We start from the raw sequence: 12,249 nt of genomic DNA, 5'->3' as shown, positions 1-12,249 counted from the left end.
CCACAGAGGGAGTATCTTTTCTTTCATCTGTCATAGCTCCCTAGGTCCAAATTTCCGTCCATGGTTGAACAGCTAACAAAAACAAACACAAACAAAAGTCCCCATAATTCTGCCATCTGTGATGGCAATGCCTTTTTCACAATGCTAATTCGTAACAAGCTCTTAGCCGTCACTGCAGTGAAGTGGAACAAAATTACCAGCCCGATCACAGCGAACCGTGCGCAGCAACCATTCCCTGAGCCTCGGTCCTGACACAGGCCATGAGTACAATGAGCAAACGCAGGACAGAACCTGACATCAGCTTCCAAGCGGGGCAGGCTTGGAACCCTAACGCCACTGACCTGATCAGAAACCCTAAGATCCAAAGAATTTGCAGTGGAGTTTCTCTGAGAACAAATTTGTGGTTTATATATTTGAACTATTCCCTCAATGACGAATCGTAATTTCTCCAGAGTCAGGACTAATGCAGTCAGTAAAAACACAAAAACGCGTTTCTGGATAGAAAACACCAAATGCTCCCATCACCGAAGTAAACAATCAACTCCCAAATTATAGGATCATCTGTCCTCAGTGGGCGACTACTGACCAATTACCAAAATGATTGGGAAAATGCAATATAAGACAAAAAGAAGTATTCTTTTACATGGATTTTTGTCTCGAGTGTTGAGAGGATGTCACGGGAAAGGCAAGGTGGGCAGGGGGAGAGGGCAGTTAAGCCCTCGTTACCTTTCTTTGCTGCGGCTGCATCTCACTGAGTCTTGATGAGACAAATTCTGACCAGCTCGGCTCCATGAAACAGAAAGGCCGGGCTGCGGTCTGCAGTCAAGACCCTTGGGCTCCTTTCCCAGTTGAGAAACTATTTTGTCTTTTACTAAAGATATTTACTATTCCAAATTACACCGATGGTGGTATTTACTTTGATCTGTTCTCTTTTTTCAAACACCCGGATGCCAGAGTTCAGAGGAGCGCAGACAAGGGCGGATCTCCCCCTCACCTCTGGTCCAGCCCTTTCTTTGAACGCCGAGCCTGGTGACAGATGGTCATGGACATGCCATATTTTTCAGGGATCAAATTCAAGAAAAGTGACCCCAGGCCTCTCTCCTTACACAGTCATTACCACATCAGGGAGACATGACAAAGTGACACGTTGACTCTGAAATTCACAGCCCTTGAGAAAAAGGCATCACATCAGCACCTCCCAGAATGTGCTTCCTTTGGGGCGGAAAGATTCTGGGTTAGTCGTCATTAAGGGAAGGATCTTATCTAAGCCATTTTCTCTTTTAAAAAATTGCTTATTGACTGAGGGGGGTTGACAAGCGCAGGACACATCTTTTTTGTTTTGTTACCAGGTCAGGAAATGTAGAATTGTGAGGCAGAGGACGTCCAGGGAAGCTTTTCCTTCAAAGAACAGTAGGACAGACCTGGGCGGCGTGCCCTCGCCCTCCTGGATTCATTCCTTTGTGCTTGCTTTGCCTGGGGTGGGGGTAGGGGGTACACGGACCCACACTCAGGAAATGGCTGCATAATGGGCGGGGGGAAAATAGGGTTTGGGAGATGTGGGGTAACATGGAATGATCAAAAAATAGTTAAGGTAGAAATATGTTAGGAAGAGACATTTTATTTCTTATTAATTGTTCTAGTCATCAGGGTAATGTATAAGCTACCAGGTCTGTCCACAGTGCCGTGGCCCTAACTATTTTAGCAAAGGGAAGTGGGTGACTTGCTAAATTTGGTTTCTCTTGGAATAAGCCTTTGGGTTTTTTTTTGGGAATGGGCACCTAAGAAAGCTGGCCAGGAAAGGCAGAATCACAGTTAATTTTTTTAAACTGTAGAAGGGGGGACTTTGGTAGACTGAGGGCATAACATTTTCAGGCAATTGGCTTTAGAACCTCAGAATTGCCCAAAGCCACAGGACGAGGATTAAGTGAGTCCATTGGGACCCACACACTTGGGGTCCAAATCCCATTCCTTCTCCTGGCCACCTCTGCTGTCTCTCAGAAAAGATGCAGACAGAGAAAAGCAAGAAAGCAGCACCCAGAAGGAAGGAATCGTCAGTGCCTGGGAACTCTGAGATGAACAGGAAGGAGCTGGAAGGAAAAACAACAGCTGTAGTGGACAGATGCAGAATTGAGAGCAAACTGGAGCAAGTTGCTGCCTATTCCTCAGTGCTATGCCAGACCCAGCCAAGGCAGAGGCGTGGTGGAGTGTGGGCAGTCCAAGAGCAAAGGGGAGCAAAGACAGGGCATGGAGACGAGGGGTGCCCTGCCCCAGGGCAGCACAGATCTGAAGGCTTCAGAGGTCAGCGTGATGGTGTCCAGCAGCAGACAGTGGGCGCCAAAGTACCGATGTGGGGACTTCTTAACCGATGCTTTCTTCTTCCCATCCCAGTTTGATGGCGGCATAACTGGCAAAAATGTAGGCTCTAAATGGCCAACGTGAAGAGGAGTTTCCCTGTGAGAATGTGTCAGTTCTACTGTCTCAGCCAATTTCAATTCTATAATAGAGTCAAGAAAACATGACTGGGCCCAATGGAGCAGGTCTCCCTTTCTTCAGTAGACTTGCTGTCTCCCAACTTTCCCTCTAAATTCAGCTCCAGTTGACCAAGCAGTCACTGGGGGCACTGAACACCCCCGTCCAAGAAATGCAAACCCCCTGCCCTCAAGCCTTAACTATTAATTACCCTCCTGTTGCCAAGCAGCCTTGCAAATAACAGGAGGGGATGAACAGATACTTGGTGTATTCAATACATTACATACTGTAATCTCGCAATTAAGTTAGAGGACAGCAACACCCTTGAGCTCTACTGGCCGATGCTGTCAGTTGCCATAGTCCCTCTACAAGAAGGTCTGATGAGTGCAAATCCCACGCTGTTCAAGGGCAACAGCACCCACAAAGCCCCTCCACCCGCTCCCTGGCTCAGTCCTCTGTGCCTGCTCAGTGCGCTTCCTTCACGCTCAGCTTCGATTCTGCCCTTGGCTCTTATGCACGTCTCTGGAAGGTGACGTGAAGGCTTCCCTGAAGGTGTCGGAGCATTTGCACCGCGTGCTGGCAGGTGCTTTGGCACCTGCAAAAGGGCACTTCTGGCTCTGCTCTTGTCTTTTCTCTACCGACCCGCTGCTTTTGTGCATTTCCCTACTGAGCAGTCTTCAGGGTAGGGATGGCTTGGCGTCCCCTAGCCTGCATCCGACTACCAAGTCATACTTCACATCTGTCTGTAGCTGCAGTGCCCAAGCCTCATCGGGCTTTCTTCTTCCCATCCCAGTTTGATGGCGGCATAACTGGCAAAAATGTAGCTCTCTAAATGGCCAACGTGAAGAGGAGTTTCCCTGTGAGAACGTGTCAGTTCTACTGTCTCAGCCAATTTCAATTCTATAATAGAGTCAAGAAAACATGATGGGCCCAATGGAGCAGGTCTCCCTTTCTTCAGTAGACTTGCTGTCTCCCAACTTTCCCTGCAAATATCTTCTACTCTTCCACATGAAATTGCCCCATGCTGCTGCCCTGTTAAGCGCCTGACCCAGAGCCCATTCCCGGGAGGGAAGGCCCACTGGACTTCTGGAACAAGCCCTATTTGACCTGAACGGCCAGGTCCTGCCCTCAGCTCCCTTCCCACCCCCACACATGTTCCATCTGTCTGCTCTTTGCTCCCTTTTCCTAACTTGAAGTAAAGGCTCCTCCCCTGTATCTTATAGCCTGTCTAATCATTCCGTTTATAGCTGTTTGATAACTCATCTCTGGACTTCTCCTTCTTACCACATTCCTGGTTCCCTCAGTGGACACTGAGCTCCTTGAGACGAGGGGGCTCCCTGTGGGCTCTGCTTTCTCCAACATCGAACCCCTTCCTACTACTGAGCGATGAGAACATGGGTGAAGGAATGTGTGTCGGGACATTAGTGAATTAACAGATGTGCTTAATGCCTAACGGGCAGACACAAAACTCCCAGCTTGTGGCTGCCAAGGAGGTGAGAAATAAGGACTGAGCGGCCAGTGTGCTGTGCCTGGGGCCCTGCCAGGCCTTCATGCCTCTAATGGTGTTTCCTTTTCTTTTAGGGCAGAACTGCTTTAGGAAAAGGTTGGTGGCTGGGTGCTGCCGCCGCCTGGACTGTCCCCAGTGGGAGGGGTGGTGCCTGAGAACACCTCTGTGTCAGAGAATGATGTGCGCATTAAGGCTGAAGTGGAAACCAATGCTTAATAAAATTACTGAGGCACAAGTGAACTCTTTAATAGAAAACGTACAAGCGGATGTGCCCACGGAGGTGAGCTGTGGACTAGAACCTTCCTTTCAGCTCTGATAGAAATACCCACCACACACACTCATTCCCTTTGTCGCAGGCTCAGGACTTAGCTGTTCTTACATCTTTTGGGGTATGCAGGAGGTAGCTGGTGCATGCTTATACTCATTTGCTCCCCAGATGGTAACATTCTCTCGATCTCTGTTAGTATCACTAACCACTCGGCTTAAAGCCATCATGTAAGAGTCGAGAACTTTTTTCCAACTGCAGGGAAGGATTAAACTTGCTTTCATTGGAACTTGGTTCCTTCCCCTTTCCTCTTCCAGACAAGATCAAAATAGAATGAGGTCTTCCTTGATTGACAGTCATTAAGTGTTTGAATGAATTACTTCCTTTTAAATAAACTACAAGTTTTTTTGACTTTTGTTTTTTATAGTGGTTGTCAGACACCTTCTTAATGTTCTATGAGACAAACTCTTAGAATACAGCATCTAGTTTTGAGCCAAAGTGATGTTTCTTTGCATCCCATTTCTCAGTTCTGGGCTCTCACTTTATGAGCCATACTTTAACCAAATGCTTGGTTGAGCTGGGGGCTACAAAACCCATGTTCTTGAATGATACCTAAAATTTTCATTCTTTACAAAAGTCCAGTTTCACTATTTGTTATTTTTTACTGACTCGGCATTCATTTACAGAGCTACAGATCAGCAGGCACACACCGCGTGCATGAGCGTTGCTCAGTCCAACCCTGGACCTCAGTCCAGCCAGTCTTACTGCAAGGGAAATGCAAATCAGCGTCAAAATGAGGCGCCTCAGCCCTGTGAGAATGGCCCCTGTCAAGACCGGCTGCAACAGGTACTGGCGAGGCTGGGGAGGCACGGCGTCCTGTGTGGTGCGGGTGGGAGTGCAACTTGCTGCAGCCCTAGGAGCACCGCGCGGGAGTCCCTCAGAGCGTACAACAGAAATCCCATGAGCCGCCGCGCTGGGTTTATCCAAAGACTGTGGCAGACACACTGGTAGGGGCATTGGGCTCCCAGTGCCTGCAGAAGTCAGTCCGTGTGTGCACATGTGTGAGGCGTGGCAGTGGTGGGGGCAGGGACAGGAGGACGCTACATGAGGATGCAGGGACTGCTGTCTCCTGGCGGGGGGAAGAGGTGTCCCCCAACACTGGCAGACAGTCCAGGGGCCTCAGGACACTGGAAACCAGTCAGGGCAGGGAGTTATCTCTAGGACTGACGGCCTGGGGTGAGCAGGAGAGAGGGCTGCGAGGCTGCTTTCATTCCAGTATCCCGGGGGTGGGGGGCGCCAGAGATGCTAGGGAGTTCTCTGGGCCACTCCCAGTTGTTGAAGTTGAGTTCTGTGATCCTAGAAGGGCCAGTTTCCCAGCACTGGTTGTTCCCCTGCCCTGATCTTGCTGCGCTGTTGACAGTGACGCAGAAGGGGGGTGCGCACCGTGGTCTCAGGGGGACTCCCTGGCTAATCACTGTGTCGGGGAAGCTGCTAGTGGCAGAGACATGAGGCTGTTGCATCATCTGCTCATTTAGACAGCTCTGCACTTAGTTTAAAGAGGGATTCGACACTCTGGAAGCTGCATTTACTCACTCTTGAACCATTATGGAGCAATTCAGCCCATTAATTTGCTAAACAGACCACGCTGAAAGAGTTAAAATAACCCAGCGATTATTGATACTTTGCGAGGATGCAGCCAAAATGAGAAAATATGACTCCTCTAGCTTTATCTTTTGCTGGGATTTTTGGAACCAGCTGCATGACATACAACTTCCTCACTTCCCTTTCTGCTTTGCAACCCGGAAAGAATGAATTATTTCTTCAAACTAGTCTGTGGAAGAGAACTCAAGTAAACCACGCTCTTAATAAATGTCGTGCTTCGGTGGAGCTCATGTTAGTGTTTAAAAAGAGCACCAGTCTCTCTTCCACTGCCGACACATTTGGTTCTGATTAACCCAGGAACTCCACATTCTGGTTAAAAATTTAAAGCAAAATTATTAAACGAATAAAATGGCAAACATGGGAATCAGTGACAGCATTTCCCCATGATTTTAAGTGACCTGCTGATAAAAATCTCCTACTTCTAGGAAGAAAATAAAAAGGAGAAAGGAGGAGATCTGAACCCCACTTTTAGATATGTTTTCATAAAAGCAGCTGCTTGGTTTTAAAGGCAGTTTTGGGGCAGAAAACAGTGAGATGTGATTTTAATGTTTGAGTGTTTAGGGTTCAATGCCCATCTCAGGAAAGATTTTGTCTCAGTTTTATTTTGTGAAGGTGTAGGCACAATTTTTCTAGCACAATTTTTGTGTCACAAGCTATTATGGTAACACACTCACGCACAGGAATGAGCCAGGCTGTGTAACAGGGCACAGTGGCCCTGAGCACACACAGTGTTTCTCATCACAATGGCTGTCGCCGAGTTTCCCACATTCCCCCCGCTCGCTCGTGCACACCAGTCTGAATCTGTAGTGCAGGCATGGTTTACACTGCCCGTCGCCCCTTCCCTGCGACCCTTTCGGGGACACGCTCCCACAGTATCAGCACGGATGTCAGTGGGAGTCATGGGTTGTCGTGGGCGCAGAATTAAGTTCATTTTAAAGAAATGATTCAGAAGCTCATTCTGAAATTGCTAAGCTTGAATGAGGGCCAATAAAGCACCCAACTGAGAAGCTAGAGACCCAAACTACCTACGTGAGCGTGTAAAGGCTGCAGCCCATGTATTTGCTCTGTAAATCTGAATAAAGCTTATAAAAGATCACAGAGTCAGCTCCACAAATGCAAAGCTCCGAGCAGCCCGAGCGCCAAGACACACGGCTGGCGCTAGCCGGTGGAGCGCGTGGACGTATCGGCCAAAAGCGCAGGTATTTTTCAAGTTGTCTTTCATAACCAGACAGGGGAATCGCTAGGTGTCACCAAGCAGTTTGCATTTTAAGGGGGTTAGCAAGCGGCGCGCTGTGAAACACCACTTAGTATTAAATAATTGATGCTACTGCCCACTTCACTCCAATGGATTTGCTTTGGTGAGCGTTCAAGTGTAAGAACTGTGGTTTTGCTCGGGGTAGAAACGTTTGAAATAATAAATTTTAAGCAGGTGAGATCTTTTTGGTCTCTCTGGAATGGCTTGAGCTAAGGAATGATAATGTGTGATAGTTATTTTCAAATGAGATAAAGAGCAGCAGGAAACGGCCCCGAGTCATCAGTGAAGGGAGTACGTAGGCTAATTATGGGGTCATCACTCAGGGGACCCCATTAGCTAGCTGGACCTCCTTTCTACTGCCAGCAAGTCAATGGAAGAGGAGGTCTGAGGTAAGATGGCTTAATCAATCAGTAATAAAAAGGTGTTCACTTCGTGGATTAGTCCGAGGATTTCAAAGCTGGGTTTTGACCAGCCGATCCCCATCTTCCTGCACACCATGGGGCATGCGTCTATGGACATTGCCAGCTTCTCCAATGAATCACAATAGGGACCTGACAGTCAAGGGAACATGGAGAGAAATTGCTACCAAGGAGAAAAGGAAATCTCTAGTTTCTGAAATAAGTATTCTTAAGCTTGAGAAGCCATCGGTGTATTCTAGAAAAATCACCCTCCCTACTACACTGGTGGCTGGTCAGGATCTCGGTTTGATACTTTATCAAAAAGTGAACCTATAGCTTGAAGAAGTGCTTGCCCACTGCTTGGTGGGGCTGTAAATCGGTACAAGCATTATGAAAAACAGTCTGGATATTCCTAAAAAGAAAGTTAAATAGAACTGTCAGATGACTTAAACCAAAGAACAGGCAAGCACTAACTCAAAAAGATATACGCAGCTCTATCTATTGGGTGTGGCTCTAGTCATCACACCCAAGAAGCAACCCAGGATGGGGGAATGGAGAAAGGAGAGATGGTATATGCCATCTCTTCAAAGATGAAGTCTTTGCATGTGCAACATGAGTTGACTCAGGATTATGCTGACTGAAATAAGTCAAAAGGAGAAAGACAAATATCAGCTGATTTCACTCATGCATCTCCTATAAAGTCAAACAAAAACAAGCCTTTAGACTGTCAGTAGACTGGGCGTTACCAGAGGGGCAGTGAAATAGGACTTGAGAGGAGCTGGGGGGGATATGGGCGACTGGTGATTGAGCAAATGTGGTCTTGGAACCTATACTGTTACCCCCAAAACAGCACAAAACAAGACTCTTGGATCCTTACCCCGCCGACCATGCGAAAGAATCTCAATTTGGGAACAGTTTTTCTTCCCGTAGAATCACCCTATTTGATAACAGCAATAGACTTTATCAATAATCTCAAACTTCTGCAGCAGGGCCCTGGCAAAGTGGAGAGTCTCGGGACGGCTGGCTGACCCATCCCTCTTCCCCCCGCCCTCACCGTTTGTGGACATACTTTTCAATGTTGTAACGGTTCACACTCTCAGAAGAAGTGGCCTTGCCCTTTAACAGCCAAGTTAAAAGGACCTATAGAAAGTAAAAGAAGGGTCGTCTGTCATCCTGACGTCATGACTCTGGAAGACTTAGGGCTAAGTGCTCTGTTTCCCTTCTGTCTCATTGCAATACACTGTTCTGCAAAAGTACACAGATGTGTTACAATAGCTTAGTCAGTTCTTTGCTGCTGACATCTCCAGGAAAGTTCACCAGAATATTGCTTTTAAAAAGCAGGATTTCTATGAATTAAGTTTTATACTCTCAAATTCTATATTATAAAGTTTCAACCAAGCATATATGCAGTATGTAATGTATGTAATTATGGAGTTAAAGCTTCCTAATGCTTCTTGGAATAGTTGTCTTTACTGTCACTTATTTAGATATAATAAAACTTAATAGAAACACTTTAAGTATGATATGTGATAAGTGCATTTGGGACAAGATGATCATGGTGGTGTTTCAGTGCGTGAAATGTGTTATTCTTCAAAACAAGGCTCACCTGTGATTTTCACAAGACTGGTTTGCCAACCCACCTCCGCCGGAGCCACCACATTTTGGCTGGGTGGAGCCTGGCATTCTTGGAGGGTGTTGGGTATGAGACAAATGAGTGTTTTCCTCCACCATTATTGAAACTGAAGGCAAGCATCTCAAATTTGTTTATATTAGCCCATATCAACTACACCCATGGAGCACAGCCCTCTCCTTCATCTCCCAGACCTGACAATTCACTTGGAGGTCATAATCAAACCACGGCACCTGCTGTAAGAGGTGCCCATGTAGGTAGTAACCCACACGTTGAACTTCCAAGCAAGGTCAAAATCCAGAACAAATAAGGACACATTCAAAAGTGGCCCGTGGCGCTGTGTCTGAGTCTCGGACGGCACTAAAAACTTATTTCTGTGTTCCCCCTGCTTTCAACTAAACCAAAACCCTACCCACGCCACCATCATTTCGTGAAGATCTTCTAATCAGAGCGGCTCTCCTGCCCAGGCTGATCTGATGGCGGCACTTTTTCCGCCTCTCAGGCCATACAGCCTGCTATCACTTTGAAAACGGTGCAAAGGAAGTGCTTTCCATTGACTTCCAATTTATTCCTTTCCTATTGCGATCCTAAAATGAGCAAAAGGAATGTTAAGAACAGAATTTTAATGTAATTCAGTTGAAAAGGTTTGTTCCTCTGACAAAATCATGCTGCTGGGTAACATTCATTTTATTAAAAGGGAATCTGTCAAAAAAGAAAAGCAATTCAAGCTACAGGAGAACTAAGCTTTCTGTATAAGATCCATTCCAGAAAAGTTGTGCACGGAAAATATTTGTGCACTGAATCATCTTTTTCTACTGACTTTTATAATAACTTTAGAGGTGTGCTTCGATAGAAAATACTTTTTTGCCTCAGCACATCATTGTGGAAGTCACGCTAAGGAACTCAATATTCATTTCCGGGGAACATTTTATATTTGTCAACCTGCCATCTCTGTACATTTAATCTCCCTGTATGGTTTGTGCAACATTCATTGAGAGACAAGCAATGAAGCGTGCTGCGCATGTACCCTAAAGGTACAGTGGCCAAAGCAGTGTCATTCCTCTTGACCTCTCCAATGGTTCTCACACAGCACACTGCCGGGCTGGGCCTCCATGTAGTTAACAGAGCACACCAGCTGGACACGAGCCCCTGACATTTCCAAATTCTCTCAGAGCCACTGGCAATTCCTCATATGCTCATAGTGGTCAGGTTCTTGCAAGGGCAGTTTGGATTCTCCGATAACTGATCAACAAGTTCAGCCCTTCCATTTGAGAAGAATAACCTGGCAGGACAGATATGCTCAGCCAAGCTCTTTGTACTGTTCTCAACACTGCTCACTCCCATGGGTCACTGTTAACTCCAAGGGCTGATGCCCCACACCCAGGCACTAAAAGCTTCTCAGAAGGCCTGCTGCTAACATAGGAGTAGAATGTTAAGCAGAGGTAGATTTCCTATGAGGCTAATGAAGCTTTAGGGCCCCCCACATCTACTCCCTATCTCGTCCTGTCATCTTCTTATTCAGAAAAAAAATCCAAAAATAACAGAAGCTCCAGCCCCCCCCAAACCTTGGTTCAACCAGCCTTTCAGATCACACCATGCCATTTTAGAGTACATAATTATAGCACAGTAATTAGAATTTTGATCTACTTACTCAAAAAAGGTGGTCCATCCAGTTTCATCGCTTTTAGTGGCCAGTAGGCCACTGTTGCCATGGTACGTGAACAAAACTAGCTCTAGGCCCTGGGCCGTCATGCTCTTCAAGCATCCATTGGTGCCTATGGTCAACCATATCACTTGGTTATCCGGAGACACCACGCGCACTGGCATCCGATTCGGGTCCCGCCTGATCCGCAGGGTGTTGCCATTGCTGTCTGTCACGGCCGTGATGTCGTTGTCGTTGCTGTAGCTGAAGTTGTAGAGGTAGTCGCCCGTGACTAGGCTCACCGTGAACTGGTGGGTGCCATTGACGTCAAAGATGTAGAGCTCCTGGTCCGTGGGAGAGGCCACTTCATAGAAGTTCATGGAGCTCAGCAGAGGCCTGTTCTTGGACACCGCCCGGATGCGGATGTTGCCCAGGTCGGCGATGTACAGCGTCCCGTCGGGGGAGGCGGCCAGGGAGGACGGGGCGTTCAACTTGGCGTCCTTGGCGTAGCCGTCCCCCGTCTGGTAGCAGTCACAGTTGGCATCGTTTTTGCAGTCGCACTCCGAGGGTATCCCAGCCACCAGGGAGATCTCCCCATCGGTGGTCACCTGCCTTATGCGGTTGATTTTCTTTTCGTCTGTTTCTGTGATATACAGGACCCCGCTGTAGGACACGGCGATGGCAGTGGCCGACTCCAGGGTGGTCTGCACCGCGAGCTTGCCCACGGAATACTCCACGCCGGGGACCTGGCAGTGCATGGGCCGGCCGGCAGCGACCCGGACCTGGCGGTTCTCAGTGATCTGCAAAACCACGTTATTATCCAGGACATAAATGGAGTTGTCCATCGGGTTAATGGCCAGGTCGGTGGGCCACTCCAGGCGCACCTTAATGAAAACAGAAATGGTTTGGTTAGCCAGAAGAGTGCACTGCAGTTAATGGGCCAAAAGAGTAAATGACCCTTCATTTGATCAACAGGCTTAAAAATTTACCAAAAGAGTAAACTAGACTATTTAGGGAAATGACCCTTCATTTGCTCAACGGGCTTACAATGGTTTTTGGAATAGCTTCTTACAAACTTCAAAGATTTGAGTAGAGACAAATGAAGGAAATAATAGGACATTTGATTTAAAGATTCTGCTCACTGAAAGATTTGCCAGTGAGAGTCAAACAGTGACTGAACCACATGAGTTAGGAGATGTGTGATTGGAGCATGTGTGATGGATGCACCTTGGTGACAGCCACCAACTGCTGGGCTCCCCAGGATGTGGACATATGTGCTCTGTCACTAGTCAAGCCCATGGTGAAGCTGCTAATTCTAAACTAAACTTGAGACTAATCATAATGAGCTCCCTTTACTAGGGAAGGAGCAGCTGCCATCGGGAAGGAGCAGCTGCCATCGGGAAGGAGCAGCTGCCATCGGG

The 12,249-nt window shown here is 47.3% G+C and overlaps 1 protein-coding gene across 1 annotated transcript in view; it reads right to left on the bottom strand.

The window, feature by feature from the left end:
- TENM3 (teneurin transmembrane protein 3) overlaps positions 1-12,249 on the bottom strand; it is a 554,583-nt gene that overhangs the window by 26,432 nt on the left and 515,902 nt on the right. The window contains exon 25 of the mRNA XM_012724797.1: positions 10,838-11,712. Coding sequence (XP_012580251.1) covers positions 10,838-11,712 — 875 coding nt within the window. The remainder of the gene's footprint in view (positions 1-10,837; positions 11,713-12,249) is intronic.

Source organism: Condylura cristata, unplaced genomic scaffold (genome assembly GCF_000260355.1).
Source record: "Condylura cristata isolate star-nosed mole 26May11 unplaced genomic scaffold, ConCri1.0 scaffold00014, whole genome shotgun sequence".
Lineage (NCBI taxonomy): Eukaryota > Metazoa > Chordata > Mammalia > Eulipotyphla > Talpidae > Condylura > Condylura cristata.
Note: the sequence above shows the minus strand (reverse complement) of the source record. Positions and strands in the feature narration are given on the sequence as shown.